Genomic DNA, 17,663 nt, shown 5'->3' with positions numbered 1-17,663 from the left:
TAGCAGCAATCTTCCATTCCAGCTTATTAATTAATCAAAAACCCAGACAGAACTTTAATTCATTAGAAAGCTTGACTCTTAGTCTTGTCCATCCAAATTGGAAGTCCCCAAAACCAGTTTTATTTGTTATTATCTATCGTCCACCTGGTCGTTACTGTGAGTTTCTCTGTGAATTTTCAGACCTTTTGTCTGACTTAGTGCTTAGCTCAGATAAGATAATTATAGTGGGCGATTTTAACATCCACACAGATGCTGAGAATGACAGCCTCAACACTGCATTTAATCTATTATTAGACCCAATTGGCTTTGCTCAAAATGTAAATGAGTCCACCCACCACTTTAATCATATCTTAGATCTTGTTCTGACTCATGGTATGGAAATAGAAGACTTAACAGTATTCCCTGAAAACTCCCTTCTGTCTGATCATTTCTTAATAACATTTACATTTACTCTGATGGACTACCCAGCAGTGGGGAATAAGTTTCATTACACTAGAAGTCTTTCAAAAAGCGCTGTAACTAGGTTTAAGGATATGATTCCTTCTTTATGTTCTCTAATGCCATATAACAACACAGTGGAGAGTAGCTACCTAAACTCTGTAAGTGAGATAGAGTATCTCGTCAATAGTTTTACATCCTCATTGAAGACAACTTTGGATGCTGTAGCTCCTCTGAAAAAGACAGCTTTAAATCAGAAGTGCCTGACTCCGTGGTATAACTCACAAACTCGTAGCTTAAAGCAGATAACCCGTACGTTGGAGAGGAAATGGCGTCTCACTAATTTAGAAGATCTTCACTTAGCCTGGAAAAAGAGTCTGTTGCTCTATAAAAAAGCCCTCCGTAAAGCTAGGACATCTTTCTACTCATCACTAATTGAAGAAAATAAGAACAACCCCAGGTTTCTTTTCAGCACTGTAGCCAGGCTGACAAAGAGTCAGAGCTCTATTGAGCTGAGTATTCCATTAACTTTAACTAGTAATGACTTCATGACTTTCTTTGCTAACAAAATTTTAACTATTAGAGAAAAAATTACTCATAACCATCCCAAAGATGTATCGTTATCTTTGGCTGCTTTCAGTGATGCCGGTATTTGGTTAGACTCTTTCTCTCCGATTGTTCTGTCTGAGTTATTTTCATTAGTTACTTCATCCAAACCATCAACATGTTTATTAGACCCCATTCCTACCAGGCTGCTCAAGGAAGCCCTACCATTATTTAATGCTTCGATCTTAAATATGATCAATCTATCTTTGTTAGTTGGCTATGTACCACAGGCTTTTAAGGTGGCAGTAATTAAACCATTACTTAAAAAGCCATCACTTGACCCAGCTATCTTAGCTAATTATAGGCCAATCTCCAACCTTCCTTTTCTCTCAAAAATTCTTGAAAGGGTAGTTGTAAAACAGCTAACTGATCATCTGCAGAGGAATGGTCTATTTGAAGAGTTTCAGTCAGGTTTTAGAATTCATCATAGTACAGAAACAGCATTAGTGAAGGTTACAAATGATCTTCTTATGGCCTCGGACAGTGGACTCATCTTCGTGCTTGTTCTGTTAGACCTCAGTGCTGCTTTTGATACTGTTGACCATAAAATTTTATTACAGAGATTAGAGCATGCCATAGGTATTAAAGGCACTGTGCTGCGGTGGTTTGAATCATATTTGTCTAATAGAATACAATTTGTTCATGTAAATGGGGAATCTTCTTCACAGACTAAAGTTAATTATGGAGTTCCACAAGGTTCTGTGCTAGGACCAATTTTATTCACTTTATACATGCTTCCCTTAGGCAGTATTATTAGACGGTATTGTTTAAATTTTCATTGTTACACAGATGATACCCAGCTTTATCTATCCATGAAGCCAGAGGACACACACCAATTAGCTAAACTGCAGGATTGTCTTACAGACATAAAGACATGGATGACCTCTAATTTCCTGCTTTTAAACTCAGATAAAACTGAAGTTATTGTACTTGGCCCCACAAATCTTAGAAACATGGTGTCTAATCGGATCCTTACTCTGGATGGCATTACCCTGACCTCTAGTAATACTGTGAGAAATCTTGGAGTCATTTTTGATCAGGATATGTCATTCAAAGCGCATATTAAACAAATATGTAGGACTGCTTTTTTGCATTTACGCAATATCTCTAAAATTAGAAAGGTCTTGTCTCAGAGTGATGCTGAAAAACTAATTCATGCATTTATTTCCTCTAGGCTGGACTATTGTAATTCATTATTATCAGGTTGTCCTAAAAGTTCCCTAAAAAGCCTTCAGTTAATTCAAAATGAGTACTAACGGGGACTAGAAGGAGAGAGCATATCTCACCCATATTGGCCTCTCTTCATTGGCTTCCTGTTAACTCTAGAATAGAATTTAAAATTATTGTTCTTACTTATAAGGTTTTGAATAATCAGGTCCCATCTTATCTTAGGGACCTCGTAGTACCATATCACCCCAATAGAGCGCTTCGCTCTCAGACTGCAGGCTTACTTGTAGTTCCTAGGGTTTGTAAGAGTAGAATGGGAGGCAGAGCCTTCAGCTTTCAGGCTCCTCTCCTGTGGAACCAGCTCCCAGTTCAGATCAGGGAGACAGACACCCTCTCTACTTTTAAGATTAGGCTTAAAACTTTCCTTTTTGCTAAAGCTTATAGTTAGGGCTGGATCAGGTGACCCTGAACCATCCCTTAGTTATGCTGCTATAGACGTAGACTGCTGGGGGGTTCCCACGATGCACTGTTTCTTTCTCTTTTTCTCTGTATGCACCACTCTGCATTTAATCATTAGTGATCGATCTCTGCTCCCCTCCACAGCATGTCTTTTTCCTGGTTCTCTCCCTCAGCCCCAGCCAGTCCCAGCAGAAGACTGCCCCTCCCTGAGCCTGGTTCTGCTGGAGGTTTCTTCCTGTTAAAAGGGAGTTTTTCCTTCCCACTGTAGCCAAGTGCTTGCTCACAGGGGGTCGTTTTGACCGTTGGGGTTTTACATAATTATTGTATGGCCTTGCCTTACAATATAAGGCGCCTTGGGGCAACTGTTTGTTGTGATTTGGCGCTATATAAAAAAAAATTGATTGATTGATTGATTGATCAAATCAGATCTGCTCATTGACATTGACCCTATGTGTCTTTTTGCAAGGAATGTTTTTGCAGTTTTTGCTCTATGGCAAGATGCATTATCATCTTGAAAAATGATTTCATCATCCCCAAACATCCTTTCAATTGTCCAAAATATCAACATAAACTTGTGCATTTATTAATGATGTAATGACAGCCATCTCCCCAGTGCCTTTACCTGACATGCAGCCCCATATCATCAATGACTGTGGAAATTTACATGTTCTCTTCAGGCAGTCATCTTTATAAATCTCATTGGAAAGGCACCAAACAAAGGTTCCAGCAGTATTAATAGTTGTAGTAAAAAAAAAAAAGGCTTCTAAACGGGACCTTTAATCTAGGGGTGTTGTTGGGGGGGCACATCCTTGCCCCACGCCCCCATTCCATCTGGATTCGCCCCTGTTTTGTTATCGCGTCGCAGAGGATCAGCTGTTTTTAGCAGCAGATACAGATTGGCTCAGCTCAGAATTCTAAATAAAGGAGAAAAAAAAGCATAAAAATGTCTTTGTAAAGCTCAGTGCAGGTGTGTTGTTGTCACCGTGCTTTAAGAGGTGACGAGTCGTCGCTGCTGCAGAAAACCGCGGATGAAAAGCTCACAGCTCGCTTAAAATGGGCAGTTCAGTCGAACCCCAACCCCCTGCCCACGGACCAAGTTTAATGCTGCTATCGACCCACAATGCAAAAATAATAGTAATGTACAGTGACTTGGAGAAGTAACTTTAATCTGATTACTGATTTGGAAGGATTAACGCGTTAGATTACTCATTAATAAAAAAAAGTGGTTAGATTAGAGTAATGCTTTACTAAGTAACGCGTTACCAGCATCACTGGTGAGGACACACATTATTTGGTGGTTTTACAAGAAACTACTTAAAATGACGAATAGATAATTATGAAGATGTTTCATATCTAGATTATATTTCTTGCAAAGCTCAGTTCTTTATGAGATGATGGCAGGAGGACAGTATGTGACAGTGTCGTAACTCTTCCCACTAAATCTTCCATGTCGTTATGCTGCATTCTCTTCTTTCCAAGCCTGTTTCCCTTTTGTCTGTCCCGTCACATCTCCCGTCTCCTGTTTTCTTGACTTTTAAGGATCTTTACTGTCACCTTTTAAAGCCCCTTCCCGATCCTTCGGGCCCATGTCCTTTCCTTCAGAACATAGATCAAATAGAGCAAGATGACACGATAGCACCCTCTTAATCCTGATGAACAGAGAAACTGCAGCAGCTCCCAATCTGCTCATTTCACGTCTGTAAATTGAAAAGGCAGCACTGCACAATCTGTGCACACTTTGGTGGTGGGGCTTTTGTATGTAGCTGCATTGCATGAAGATTTGCGTGCACATGCACGCACAAATATACACGCACTCCCCCTCCCATGCAGCCCTTCCTGCTGAGGCCTACAGTATTTGTTTACCATTCCCTGTGAGTAGATTTTTCCTCTCCGTGCCGTGCTGCCAAACACAAAAAATAACTCCCGTCTCCATGGGATACAGCTGCAAAAAAACAGCGCGAGGGGAGGCAGTCATCTGACAGAACAGCTGCTTTCAATTGCAAGTGGCTCAGTTTAGTGTGTATGAGGGTGAGCCTGTGTCAGCAGTGCTCCCCACCTGCCTTTAGTTACTGCTCCGCTGGGTACGTCGATAAGGCTAACCTAGCACACGTGAGCCATTTTCTGCTCTCGTGGGTGCAATGAGGCAATACAACAGCTTTGTGTGGTGCTTGAAAACCTGTCAGGTGACCTGATGCCTATTAAAAATGAGTTTGATTGGACACACTATAATGTGTAGAAACACTGAATTTTGAGGAGATATTAGCAGGGGTGGCGATCAAGTGGTTAGTGCACTTGGTTTCAGTGCAGAAGGTTCCCAGTTCAATTTCAGCCCAGCCACATTTCTCCATGTAATGTGGAGTTGCTTCAGGAAGGGCATCCGGTGTAAAACTTGCACCAAATCCATGTGCAGATCCACCTTGGATCTGCTGTGGCGACCCTGATTGAAAACAAGGGAGCAGCCGAAGCGGCTTGCTACGGAAGAATGCAAATGTGAATGATTGTTCTTTTTCTTAGTGCACATTGGCTTCAGTGGAGTATTTATTATACTGAACTTGAAAAGTAAAACGCGCCCTTGTAATGTGCGAATCCGGTGGTAATCTGAGTAGGTAAATGTTGAATGTATATCCCAACTGACGAGTCTGCCTCACTGCCCCCTCTTCAGGTCGACACGGGAAAGGCGGGACTTTCCCTCGCCAGTTCCAGTTGCCGAATCGCAGCAAGGATTATGGAGACCGTAAGAAACTGACTTTTCTTGACCAATAATTGCAACAACATAATGGCACAGGTTAAATAGATGTGTTTCTATGGTTCTGCAGTACAACACACTCCCACTTTGTTTTATTTCAGCTGCGCATGGCTGATAGGACAGCAGTCTTGACCTTTGCACAAAATATCCTTAAATGTTGTTGACTGTTGTGCTCCCTAGGTAGATTTTGTGCATATTGTGCTTACTTACTGTCCCCGGCAGCTGCTAGTAAATGCTTACTCAGAGGCTAACCTTGGCTAGCAGTGATTTACGTTTCCCTGTGGTGAACCCAATCTTGTATGAAAACACAGCGCTCTGCTTCCTGTCTGACAGGAAGTGGGATGGAGGCAAAGGGAAATCTGGCTTTAGTTGGCCAAGACTACACTTTATGCACATCACCTGCAGAAGAACTGTTTACTCTATGTAGAGAATTTGAAACTGGTGTGCAGTGCCACCAGAAGATGCCACCGCCTGAGAGTCTGAACTTACATTACCATGCCTCATTTCTTTCTTTTTTTTGTTATATATGTGTATTTTCAGGTCGTAGGACACTTCCCAGGAGCTTCATGCCTCAGGAGAACCTGTTCCAGCTGGTTCCCTCCAGTCGTACACGCAGTTATACTGGAGACACTACGTTACAGTACAGTGATATACGTGCACTGGGCCGTGCTACTGACAAAAGCTGCCCACGTGGAACAGCTAAATGTGAGTTGTTCTCTTGAAGACAGGTATTTTGACTTGATCTGAACCATAAAGTAAAAAAAAAAGTAGAGCAGACATCAAACTCTTTCTGTGATGTTTTCATTTGCCATCTCATATAAGCATTTTGCTGCAATTCTCTGTGTTTGCTTTTGGTTTTTGGGTGACAGTTGATTTGTGGCCTTCTCTGTAAATTCGGTACATGACTTCAGTTTGTTTTTGTGCATTGAGATTCAATATTTATTGCTGTGATTGCTTCAAACTTTCAGTTTACATGTTGTGATTCTGATTTTGAAGCATTCAGCAGTTAGCCAGTAGACTGGATGACCAGCTGATCCACTCCCCAAACTTTTGTGGTATAAGCAGTTTGATTTGTTTACATTGTGTAACTTGATTCAATTCTTTAGACAAGATGGCAGCCCGAGTTACTTGTTACTGTCTGGTTTATTGAATGATGATATTCGCTCTGTTCTTATTCTTTTTATCTCCATGATGTTACCACTACAGTTGGTCCTCAACGTCCCATGTGTTTATGTCCCACGTGTTTGTCTGTCCACATAGAAAGATTTGCTTTCGAACACGGTTTACTTTAATGAACTCCTGTTTGCTCTGCGACAGCACAACTTTGTTGCTTTGTAGGATGTGTCCACATGGTCTGTGGAAGAAAGATGGGGATATGCCCCCACTTTTAGAAAGGAAGAGGGGTGTGTGGCTTGCTGCAGCTCCTTTTCAGTTAAAGCAACACATCTGCTCATTTCTTCCAGAACAGGAAATGCCATGTTTTTAGGTTGTTCTAGCTCCATATTTGTCAGGTGTTTTAGCCTACAAGACAACTAAGACAACTGGGGGCTTCATTTGTAAGTGTTTTGCATGCGCAAAAACCATGCTTACGCACTTTCCCACACACGAAGTGGTATTTATAAAGGAAAAATGTGCAGGGGTGGACGAGTCTATTTTCAGCTATATTGGACTCTTTTTCCATAATAATTTCCAGTTGTTCTTTGCTCTTAGTTTAAATACGAATGTTGGCACAGACATGTCTGGGCTTGTTCCAGCAGACACATGTAAAGTAGGTCTTTTGTTTGCATGTGATTTGTGAAGCCTTTTTGTTAATCACACGGTTCTCATGGCCACTGTTTCTTGTGTATAAATAAAAGTTTCTTCAGGTTCTCACTTTTCACTCAGGGTCACCACAGCAGATCTGATATGGATCTGCATGTTGCTTTGGCATAGGTTTTACATGGGACGCTTTTACTGATGGAACTCCATGTTACATGGTTGAATGGGCACAGATGGTGTTGAGCTTGGAACCTTCTATTTTGGAAGCAAGTGCACTGACCATTGATAACATATCTGATTTACCATTCATAGCCTGCATTGTAAAGAAATGTGTTCTAAATTTTATTTTTTACTGAATTTATATATATATATATATATATATATATATATATATATATATATTAAAATAGTGTGTGTGTGTGATAATAGCTTGCAGAATTCTACTGCTCCACTGACCAAATTTAGTTTGATTATTAAGGATGTGTTTCTTCACATCTTGGGCTGGTTTGTCTTACCTATACATGTGTATCTAGAACCCAAAGCCAGCATCGTGTGATCTTTGGTTTTCTGTTCTTCAAGTATGCAGCATTTAGGGAAAATAACCCAAAAGCCTTGAAGCTCCTTGAACATAGAATAATTCTTACACTAATGTTAACTGTCCAGACTGATTACGTTTGGTTGAATCACATCGATTCTGAAGGACCAAGAAACTCATACCATTGGTAAATGTGTTTGCTTCAGGTTTTTGTCATAGTAATGTTGTGTGTTGCAGAGGACAGAATCATCGTCTTCATTCAGACTGTGGCCTCAGATTGGGCCGTGTCAAAGGCTGCAGTCCTTGGGTGGCATTGCCTAGAAACTGTCTTTGTCATGGAACGAAAGCTCAGCTAAGCAGTCTGTGACCGACCTGTCAGTCTCCTGTATCTCTCACCCACACACGACAAAACTATCTAACTCGGCCACAAATAACCCTGGTAATTCCAAAACAAAGTCTCAGAGTTTGGTTGTTCTGAGATGATTGGTCGTGGTTTTGACAGCTTTGTGCTGGCTGTGCTGAGTGTGGTTTTATTCAGTTGTCTGGGGTTTTCCTTCTGCCTCATATCATCTCAGAGGGTCTGCGGTGGGCATTGCTTAACAGCACTGTAGTAGATATGACGTCTGGTCTTTGTACAGCTATGTTGCCAGTAACATTTGGCTCTTGCAGTGGGTTTTGACATATGCTTGAGAGTTAGTATTTGCTCAAATCAGTATATCATGCTGGATTTGTCTGCCTCTGGAGGCTCAGTAATGAATTACTCTTGTGTTTTCATTATCTCATATTTTGTTTCGGCAGCTCCACGGGCGCCAGTAAATTGGCGACAAGGAAAGCTCCTGGGGCGCGGTGCTTTCGGGGAAGTCTACCAGTGCTATGATGCCGACACGGGCCGAGAGTTGGCCGCCAAGCAGGTGCCCTTTGATCCTGATTGCCAAGAAACTAGTAAGGTGAGATGTCCTGGAATGTAAACTGTACCTCTGCATGGAAACATTTGGGCATCTTTGGATTTTTACACATTTTGTTTTTTCTGATGTCTATGAATAAAATTATTTAGGTTTGTTGACGTTAAAAAAAATTCTAAAATAACACAGCTTAAACTCAGTAAAACAGACCTCCACAACATAATAAATAAAAATATGTATGGACACTACAACTAAATCATCACTTTTACAGTTGGGGGATGATATATCAGGCATGGGAGTTTTCCAGGGATCCATCAGGGCTGTGAAAATGCCGCGGATCCGCGGGATTCCGCGGATTTCATCATGGGGATGGGGCAGGGGTGTTAGTGTTGTAGAATAGAATAGAAAGCCTTTATTGTCATTATACACAGCAAACACAGTCTGCATAGTACAACAAGATTAGGGATTGTACTCTTTAATCGTGATTGTTACTGAGTTTTTAAAATGCTTATCGCAAAGCGTTCTTTTTTTTACGACATCATGCAAGTTTTATAAGTCCGCGGACACTGATCTGTGTGTTACAGATACAAATCAGTTTCCTCGGATCCACAGAGTTTCGAGGAGAATAAATGTCACTCAAAGCCTGGCTGTTATGACAGTTGTCGTAAAACGGGACTGGTTGGTTGCGGCGGCGACGCTGTGTGGCTCCTGTGCGAAGCTTAGCTAAACGTAGCATGTGGACATCGCAAACTTTTACAACTTTCAAGTTTTTAAAAGAAGAATTTTGCAGCATGTCTGTGTCACGGAGCGACATCAGACATAGCGAAGATGGCGAGAAAGATGGTTTGAAAAAGTCTGATAAGGACAAGAATCCGTGGAATTGTTGCTGGCTTCATGAACACACCTGAAAGATAAACGGGAAAAGCGAACTGGTAAGAATTTTTTTCCTCTCTCTGGAAAATAAACATTGTGTTGTTCAAACAGGAGTTCAGAAAAGATTATGTGCCTTTTTTTCTTTCATTAATCTAGACCTTCTTTCATTGAAAAAAAAAGACATTGTGGCTTTGAATGAATTTAGCCTACATGAATTTACACAAGAATGTAAATTAGTTTTTATTAATGTAGACTTTTTTCATGGGAAAAAAGACACTGTGGCTTTGAGTGGATTTACAGGAATTTACACAAGAATGTGTGGCTTTTTACTATAAGGTATGTTATTGGTATTTTACCCTGATTTTTAAAATATTCTACAAGCTTTAGCTGTGGTTTTTGAAATACTCTAACAGTCTTTTCAGTCTAAATGAATTTGATGTAGTTTAATTGTTCTGAGTTAATGCATAATTTGGTTTACAATTGAAACGAAAATCATACCAGGTCCTACTTCCACGTCGTATTCTGTTGTTTCAACATGATCATTGACGGTTCAAATAAAAGGTTGAATGTAGGATCATTTAAATATGCACTAATTTTGAGATTTGTTCTTCCAGGAGATGTTGAAAATGTATCAGTAGATGAAAATTTTTAATTTGGTTTCTGGGGCCCCACAAGGCCCTAGACCCTGGCTAGACCCTGACCCTCACAATTTTCATTTCACAGCCTTGATCCATGGATTTCCAACTTTTTCACCTTCATCTGGACCATTTTTGAGATTAGTGTAAATCTGTTGAGGAAATTGTTTTTGTGGTGTCTGTTGGGAATCGCTTGCTGGTTTTACTGATGTTTTTCACTGGCGATCGTTTTCCTGAGCCACTGTCTAAACAAACATTTTTTTAATGACCTTTCACACGTTATTCTATTAAAATCCATTTACAAGCGAACGGGAACCAGACTAGCATTACCGGCTTACAAAATGCAGAATTTCAACCCAGCCAGTCAGAATGTGTCTAATAAAACGCTTTCCTGGATTTCAGGAAAGCACCATCATTTAATTTCTGAGCTGTTTTCACCAACTGCACGGAGATTACAGTTTCAGCCTGGAAATGGCTAAAATAATTGAAAACAATAATGAGGGTCATGTCCGGGAAGTCGACAGCCATATCAAGAACCGTTTTAGGTGGACTTGGCAAGAATGAAGAATTGAGTTGGATGGAACACGCTTGGGTTTAAATCGAGTATAAATTTGTACCCGCCATGCACACAAGGGGCGGGTGTGTGTATAAATTCCGGCCCAATCTGAACCAGAAAGAAAGATCCAAAGAGGAAGGTCACATCCAGATCAGTAAATGGAAAAACTTTGAATCGTCCAGAATCATTGGCACTGATGAAGCACTCACCGCTGAAATGCAGCAGCCTGAAGAGGAAGAAAAAGATCCCAAACCCACTCCAGATGAAGAAATCATCATCATCCAGGAAGGAATTGCACTTCAAATGGTCAAAACTATTGTAATATGGCAAGGTAAGCTGATTTTAACTTTTTTTTAGTCAACCTCATTAACTTGATATTGTAGGCCACAATTTGCGCGAGTTAACGGGGTTCACGTGTGTGTGTGAGTGAATATTATATATTTTTTTTTATTTTTTGAAGAACCTTAATTTTTTTGCAGTTGAACAAGTTCTGGTTGCATTCCTGTGAGTAAACATTGTCAGAGCAACTCTTCATTTTTAACTAAAAACAGTTGTCTTCACTGATACTTCGATATCCGGGGTGAGTAATGAGAAAGGAATGCCTAGTGAAGTACTGCCAGTAAATAAGAGAAAGTTGGACCTGTCTTACTTGATAATCTGTCATGATGGGACAAGTCATTCAATCATTCACTGTATCTCATCAAGAAGACCTAGTACCTACTACATTAGCATAAATATTGCATGAAAGCTCTAGAAATAAGTACCTTCAAACCACTGAAATTTATAAAATTAACACCCAGGATTGCCCTCAAAATCACTCAAAAATGCTCAAATTTCACAAGCTTCCTGGGGTGACATAAGGGGAGTGACATAGGCTGTTGAGCACTTTAGTAGTGGTGATAGTAGTACTAGTAGTAGTTAAGGGGAGAGACACTTGTGCTGCACCATCATTGACAATTGTGCTAAAACGTTGGTATGATTCTTTTTCCTTTGAACTTTTTCCCTCTTCATTTTTGCAAGTAACAGTAGTAGTAGCATAGTAGTGATAGTGGTAGTGATAACACCTCTCTCTTCTTGAGGCAGCATTAGTTATGCCCTAACAGTTCCATGGAATCTGGGATAGGTGGGAGGTGACAGCTTTGTTGGTGAAGATGTTATTTCATTTCACTCTCTGACTCAAATCCACCCTGGGGTGGGTAATCAACTAGTAATTTAATATAACCCATTCCTGCATTTAAGGCTTGCAGCACATAGCAAAAAAGTTGTGATGGGGCACTTTATTTTACACAAAACTAAATTATAACTTTTACAGACGTTTTGTTTTTGTTTTTTTAGACAACTTGGGATGTCAGGGGATAGATAGATCAACACTTTGAAGTCACTGAATATGTCTTAACTTTAATTTACATCGGTCATTAAGAAATGTAAACATTATGGTGCTGTACGCTAAATCTGTCAAGTAGGCAGCTCACAAAAAAATGAGTGATCATGCTGGAAGGAGACTTGTGAGGGAAGCCATCGAGATACCCATGGCAGGTCTGAAAGAATTATAGCCTTATGTGGATGTGAGTGGAGAACCTGGGAATGGTGCAACATTTGCTTGTTACATGCCCATTCAGAGCTTCATGCTGGACTGAAAGAGAGAAGGATTGTAAAACAGGAAAGCAGATCACATCTGGGCTTGCCTTTCCCATGTGCCTTCTGGCAAATTTCAGCTGAAATTTTGCATATTCTTTTTAAGAAAATCCTCCTCTATTCTATTTCATCATGAAGCTGTACTGGTGATGCAACAGACAAAAGTTGCACAATGCACAGTTTCTACAACAATAGTAGCCGTGGTCCTTCAATTTTTGAGAATTGCCTACTTGTCACAGATTCATCATATAGTAAAATATTGTTTGTATTTATTAATAACTGATGTAAATGAAGTCTCACGCATATTCAGTGACTAGGAAATGTTCATGTATCCATCCCCTGACTTGTCTCAAGAAAACTGACTGTAAAAATGACGATTTAGTCATTATATATATAAAATAAACTGCCCCATCTTAACTTTTTTGGAATGTGTTGGAAGCCTAAAATGCAAGAATGGATGTATATTAATTGTAGGCAGCTCTGCAAAACTGAGTGACCATGCCAGAATGAGACTAGTGAGGGAAGCCACCAAGACATCCATACAGCTTCATGGTAGAGGAGACAGAGAAAGAATTTCTCCAAAAGAAGGCATAAAATTTCAGTGCTAAGCATTAGCCCGCCCCCTTTTTTGAAGAAAGTAGGTTAAATGTCCACCTGAAATTATCAATCAATCAATCAATGAACTTTTTTCTTGTATAGCGCCAAATCACAACAAACAGTTGCCCCAAGGCGCTCCACATTGCAAGGCAAGGCCATACAATAATTATAATTAAATTAAGATTTAATGAATAAGAAAAGGACAAAAAAGTGGACACAGTCAGGTGAGTTATTTGTGATATATTTTTTATTTGTGATTAAAATACACATTTAATTGAAATTGGCATTCCGATGTGTACATGGTATTGGCCATACTCGTGCATCAGCCCGCCCCCTCTTAAGGCAGAATTTGGCATGGAGAGCCTCCATGCTGGACCCTCTGATGGGAGAACGGGAGTGTATATATAACAATATGTAATGGCCCAGTGGTACCCAAACATTTTTATGTTGCTGTATGCATATGTTATGTAAGTCAAGATCTCACATGTACTGTCAATCTGAAGCACTCTGCTGTTTTCTCCGTAGGAGGTGAACGCTCTGGAGTGTGAGATTCAGCTGCTGAAGAATCTGCGTCATGACCGAATTGTTCAGTACTATGGCTGTCTGCGGGATCTTGACCAGAGGAAACTCACCATTTTTGTTGAGTTCATGCCGGGGGTATGTATTTTGCACAGCATGTCATTTGAATACAGCAACAGGAATGTGTCACAATAATTAGTGAATGTCATGTATATTGAATGGCTTGAGATATGTACACAGGCATCAAATATCAAATTCAATCTTTGCTTTCCTCTTCTGCGAAGAATAAATGTGATTTGTCTCCTGCTGTCGTCAGAACCTCACTCGTGAATGTCAGCATAATAACTCAGTTTACGAGATCGTTTTCCCTCTAAATGAGTGCCTTAATGAGCTGCTGTCGCCTGTGAACCCTGAGTCTGTTTTTATATTTCCAGGGCTGTTTTTTTTTTTTTTTTAAGTGGCGTTGAGTGTCTTAGTCACACATTGTCTGGAAAGTGGAAATGTTTGTTTGGCTGGAGTTTGTTGGCAGAGCCAAGTTTTTGTGTGACTGCAGCCAGCAGAACCTGTGGACCGGCAGCACTGCTGTGGCCGATCGATAACACTTTGGCGGTACTGTTGGGGGGGGGGGGGGGCAGGTGTGCCTCGGAGGAGCTGAGGTCCATTGAGGGAGAAGTGAAGTATGTGGACATTTTGTATGTATCATGTGCTCAAACATGCATCACAAATGTCTTTGTGACTGTGTTCTCCTACAGAATACAGGAAGTGTAAGATAATGCTTCACATTTGACAGCACTTGTACAAATAAAGCAGATTACCGCAGATAACGCTGTATGTTGCTATGCATCATGTTTGTGTTCAAACTTTGCTCTGAGGCAGCTTGAACACATAAAAAAAGACCAGAGAAAGCCCTTGGAATATTAAAGTATATATGTGTTTTTAAATGTCCTTGCTCCATTTAAAAATGATCTAAATTCTTTCACCGCGTTTCATGAAGATCACCTTGATTTCAAAACAATCTCGTTGAAAAATCTTTTGATTTTTTTTTTTTTTTTTTGCATCTAACTCTTCACAAGGATTCATCCCAAATTTTCATACCAGCAAACTTAGTGAATATAATTGCTTTACTTTTGAGTAACTGTGCCAACAATCCAACAAACACAAATAATGTACAACCCCAATTCCAATGAAGCTGGGGCGTTGTGTAAAATGTAAATAAAAATAGAATACATTGATTTGCAAATCCTCTTCAACCTATATTCAATTGAATACACCACAAAGACAAGATATTTAATGTTCAAACTGATAAACTTTATTGTTTTTGTGCAAATATTTGCTCATTTTGAAATGGATACCTGCAACAGGTTTCAAAAAAAGCTGGGACAGTGGTATGTTTACCACTGTGTTACATCACCTTTCCTTCTAATAACACTCAATAAGCACTTGGGAACTGAGGACACTAATTGTTGAAGCTTTGTAGGTGGAATTCTTTCCCATTCTTGCTTGATGTGCAACTTCAGTTGTTCAACAGTCCGGGGTCTCTTTTGTCGTATTTTGCGCTTCATAATGCGCCACACATTTTCAATGGGCGACAGGTCTGGACTGCAGGCAGGCCAGTCTAGTACCTGCACTCTTTTGGTACAAAACCACACTGGTGTAAGATGTACAGAATGTGGCTTGGCATTGTCTTGCTGAAATAAGCAGGGAGGTTCCTGAAAAAGACGTTGCTTGGATGGCAGCATGTGTTGCTCCAAAACCTGGATGTACCTTTCAGGATTGATGGTGCCATCACAGATGTGTAAGCTGCCCATGTCATGGGCACTAACACACCCCCATACCATCACAGATCCTGGCTTTTGAACTTAGCACTGTTAACAATCTGGATGGTCTTTTTCCTCTTTTGTCGGGAGGACACGACGTCCATGATTTCCAAAAACAATTTGAAATGTGGACTCATCAGACCACAGCACAGTTTTCCACTTTGCGTCTGTCCATTTCAAATGATCTTGGGCCCAGAGAAGGCGGCAGCATTTCTGGATGTTGTTGATGTATGGCTTGCACTTTGCATGGTAGAGTTTTAACTTGCACTTGTAGATGTAGCGATGAACTGTGTTAACTGACAGTGGTTTTCTGAAGTGTTCCTGAGCCCATGCGGTAAGATCTTTTACACAATGATGTCGGTTTTTAATGCAGTGCTGCCTGAGGGGTCGAAGGTCACGGACATTCACCGTTGGTTTTCGGCCTTGCCGCTTACGTGTAGAAAGTTCTCCAATTTCTCTGAATTTTCTGATTATGTTATGGACAGTAGATGATAGAATCCCTAAATTCCTTGCAATTGAACGTTGAGAAACATTGTTCTTAAACTGTTGGACTATTTTTTTCATGTAGTTGTTCACAAAATAATGATCCTCGCCCCATCTTTACTTGTGAACAGCTGAGACTTCTGGGGATGATCCATTTATACCCAGTCATGAGTGTCCTCAGTTCCCAAATGCTTGAGTGTTGTTACAAGGAAAGGTGATGTAACACAGAGGTAAACATACTACTGTCCCAGCTTTTTTAAAACATGTTGCAGGCATCCATTTCAAAATGAGCAAATATTTGGACAAAAACAATAAAGTTTATCAGTTTGAACATTAATATCTTGTCTTTGTGGTGTATTCAATTCAATATACAGTAGTGTTCAGAATAATAGTAGTGCAATGTGACTAAAAAGATTAATCCAGGTTTTGAGTATATCTCTTATTGTTACATGGGAAACAAGGTACCAGTAGATTCAGTAGAGTCTCACAAATCCAACAAGACCAAGCATTCATGATGAAATTGGTCTTAGTAAAAAAAAAAAAAAAGTAGAAAAGGGGGTGTTCACAATAATAGTAGTGTGGCATTCAGTCAGTGAGTTTGTCAGTTTTGTGGAACAAACAGGTGTGAATCAGGTGTCCCCTATTTCAGGATGATCCAGCACCTGTTGAACATGCTTTTCTCTTTGAAAGCCTGAGGAAAATGGGACGTTCAAGAGATTGTTCAGAAGAACATTGTAGTTTGATTAAAAAGTTGATTGGAGAGGGGAAAACTTATACGCAGGTGCAAAAAATTATAGGCTGTTCATCTACAATGATCTCCAATGGTTTAAAATGGACAAAAAAACCAGACGCGTGGAAGAAAACAGAAAACAACCATCAAAATGGATAGAAGAATAACCAGAATGGCAAAGGCTCACCCATTGATCAGCTCCAGGATGATCAAAGACAGTTTGGAGTTACCTTTAAGTGCTGTGACAGTTAGAAGATGCCTGTGTGAAGCTAATGTATTTGCAAGAATCCCCCGCAAAGTCCCTCTGTTAAATAAAAGACGTGCAGAAGAGGTTACAGTTTGCCAAAGAACACATCAACTGGCCTAAAGACAAATGGAGGAATAGTTTGTGGACTGATGAGAGTAAAACTGTTCTTTTGGGTCCATTGGGCACAGACAGTTTGTGAGACGACCCCCAAACTCTGAATTCAAGCCACAGTTCACAGTGAAGACAGTGAAGCATGGTGGTGCAAGCATCATGATGTGGGCATGTTTCTCCTACTATGGTGTTGGGCCTATATATCGCATACCAGGTATCATGGATCAGTTTGGATATGTCAAAATACTTGAAGAGGTCATGTTGCCTTATGCTGAAGAGGACATGCCCTTGAAATGGGTGTTTCAACAAGACAATGACCCCAAGCACACTAGTAAATGAGCAAAATCTTGGTTCCAAACCAACAAAATTAATGCCTCGCACATGTGAAGAAATCATGAAAAACTGTGGTTATACAACTAAATACTAGCTTAGTGATTCACAGGATTGCTAAAAAAGAAGTTTGAACATAATAGTTTTGAGTTTGTAGCGTCAACAGCAGATGCTACTATTATTATGAACACCCCCTTTTCTACTTTTTTTGCAAATAGCCCAATTTCATAGCCTTAAGAGTGTGCATATCATGAATGCTTGGTCTTGTTGGATTCGTGAGAATCTACTGAATCTACTGGTACCTTGTTTCCCATGTCACAATAAGAAATAAACTCAAAACCTGGATTAAACTTTTTAGTCATATAGCACTACTATTATTCTGAACACTACTGTACATTGAAGAGGATTTGCAAATCATTGTATTCTGTTTTTATTTACATTTTACACAACGTCCCAACTTCATTGGAATTGGGGTTGTCGGTGAAAACACCACAAACTAGAACAACACCCATTAGAGTC

At 40.1% G+C, this 17,663-nt stretch overlaps 1 protein-coding gene and 1 long non-coding RNA gene across 4 annotated transcripts in view; one reads left to right on the top strand and one right to left on the bottom strand.

The window, feature by feature from the left end:
- map3k22 (mitogen-activated protein kinase kinase kinase 22) overlaps positions 1 to 17,663 on the top strand; it is a 136,611-nt gene that overhangs the window by 95,903 nt on the left and 23,045 nt on the right. For all 3 annotated transcript variants that reach the window (XM_034168911.1, XM_034168914.1, XM_034168906.1), the window contains 4 exons: positions 5,333 to 5,404; positions 5,957 to 6,121; positions 8,508 to 8,656; positions 13,433 to 13,564. In XM_034168911.1, coding sequence (XP_034024802.1) covers positions 5,333 to 5,404; positions 5,957 to 6,121; positions 8,508 to 8,656; positions 13,433 to 13,564 — 518 coding nt within the window. The remainder of the gene's footprint in view (positions 1 to 5,332; positions 5,405 to 5,956; positions 6,122 to 8,507; positions 8,657 to 13,432; positions 13,565 to 17,663) is intronic.
- Positions 14,443 to 17,663, bottom strand: part of LOC117509151 — a 21,655-nt gene continuing 18,434 nt past the window's right edge. The window contains exon 3 of the long non-coding RNA XR_004560274.1: positions 14,443 to 14,488. This is a non-coding gene — a long non-coding RNA (uncharacterized LOC117509151). The remainder of the gene's footprint in view (positions 14,489 to 17,663) is intronic.

This window comes from Thalassophryne amazonica, chromosome 1, assembly GCF_902500255.1.
Source record: "Thalassophryne amazonica chromosome 1, fThaAma1.1, whole genome shotgun sequence".
Lineage (NCBI taxonomy): Eukaryota > Metazoa > Chordata > Actinopteri > Batrachoidiformes > Batrachoididae > Thalassophryne > Thalassophryne amazonica.
Note: the sequence above shows the minus strand (reverse complement) of the source record. Positions and strands in the feature narration are given on the sequence as shown.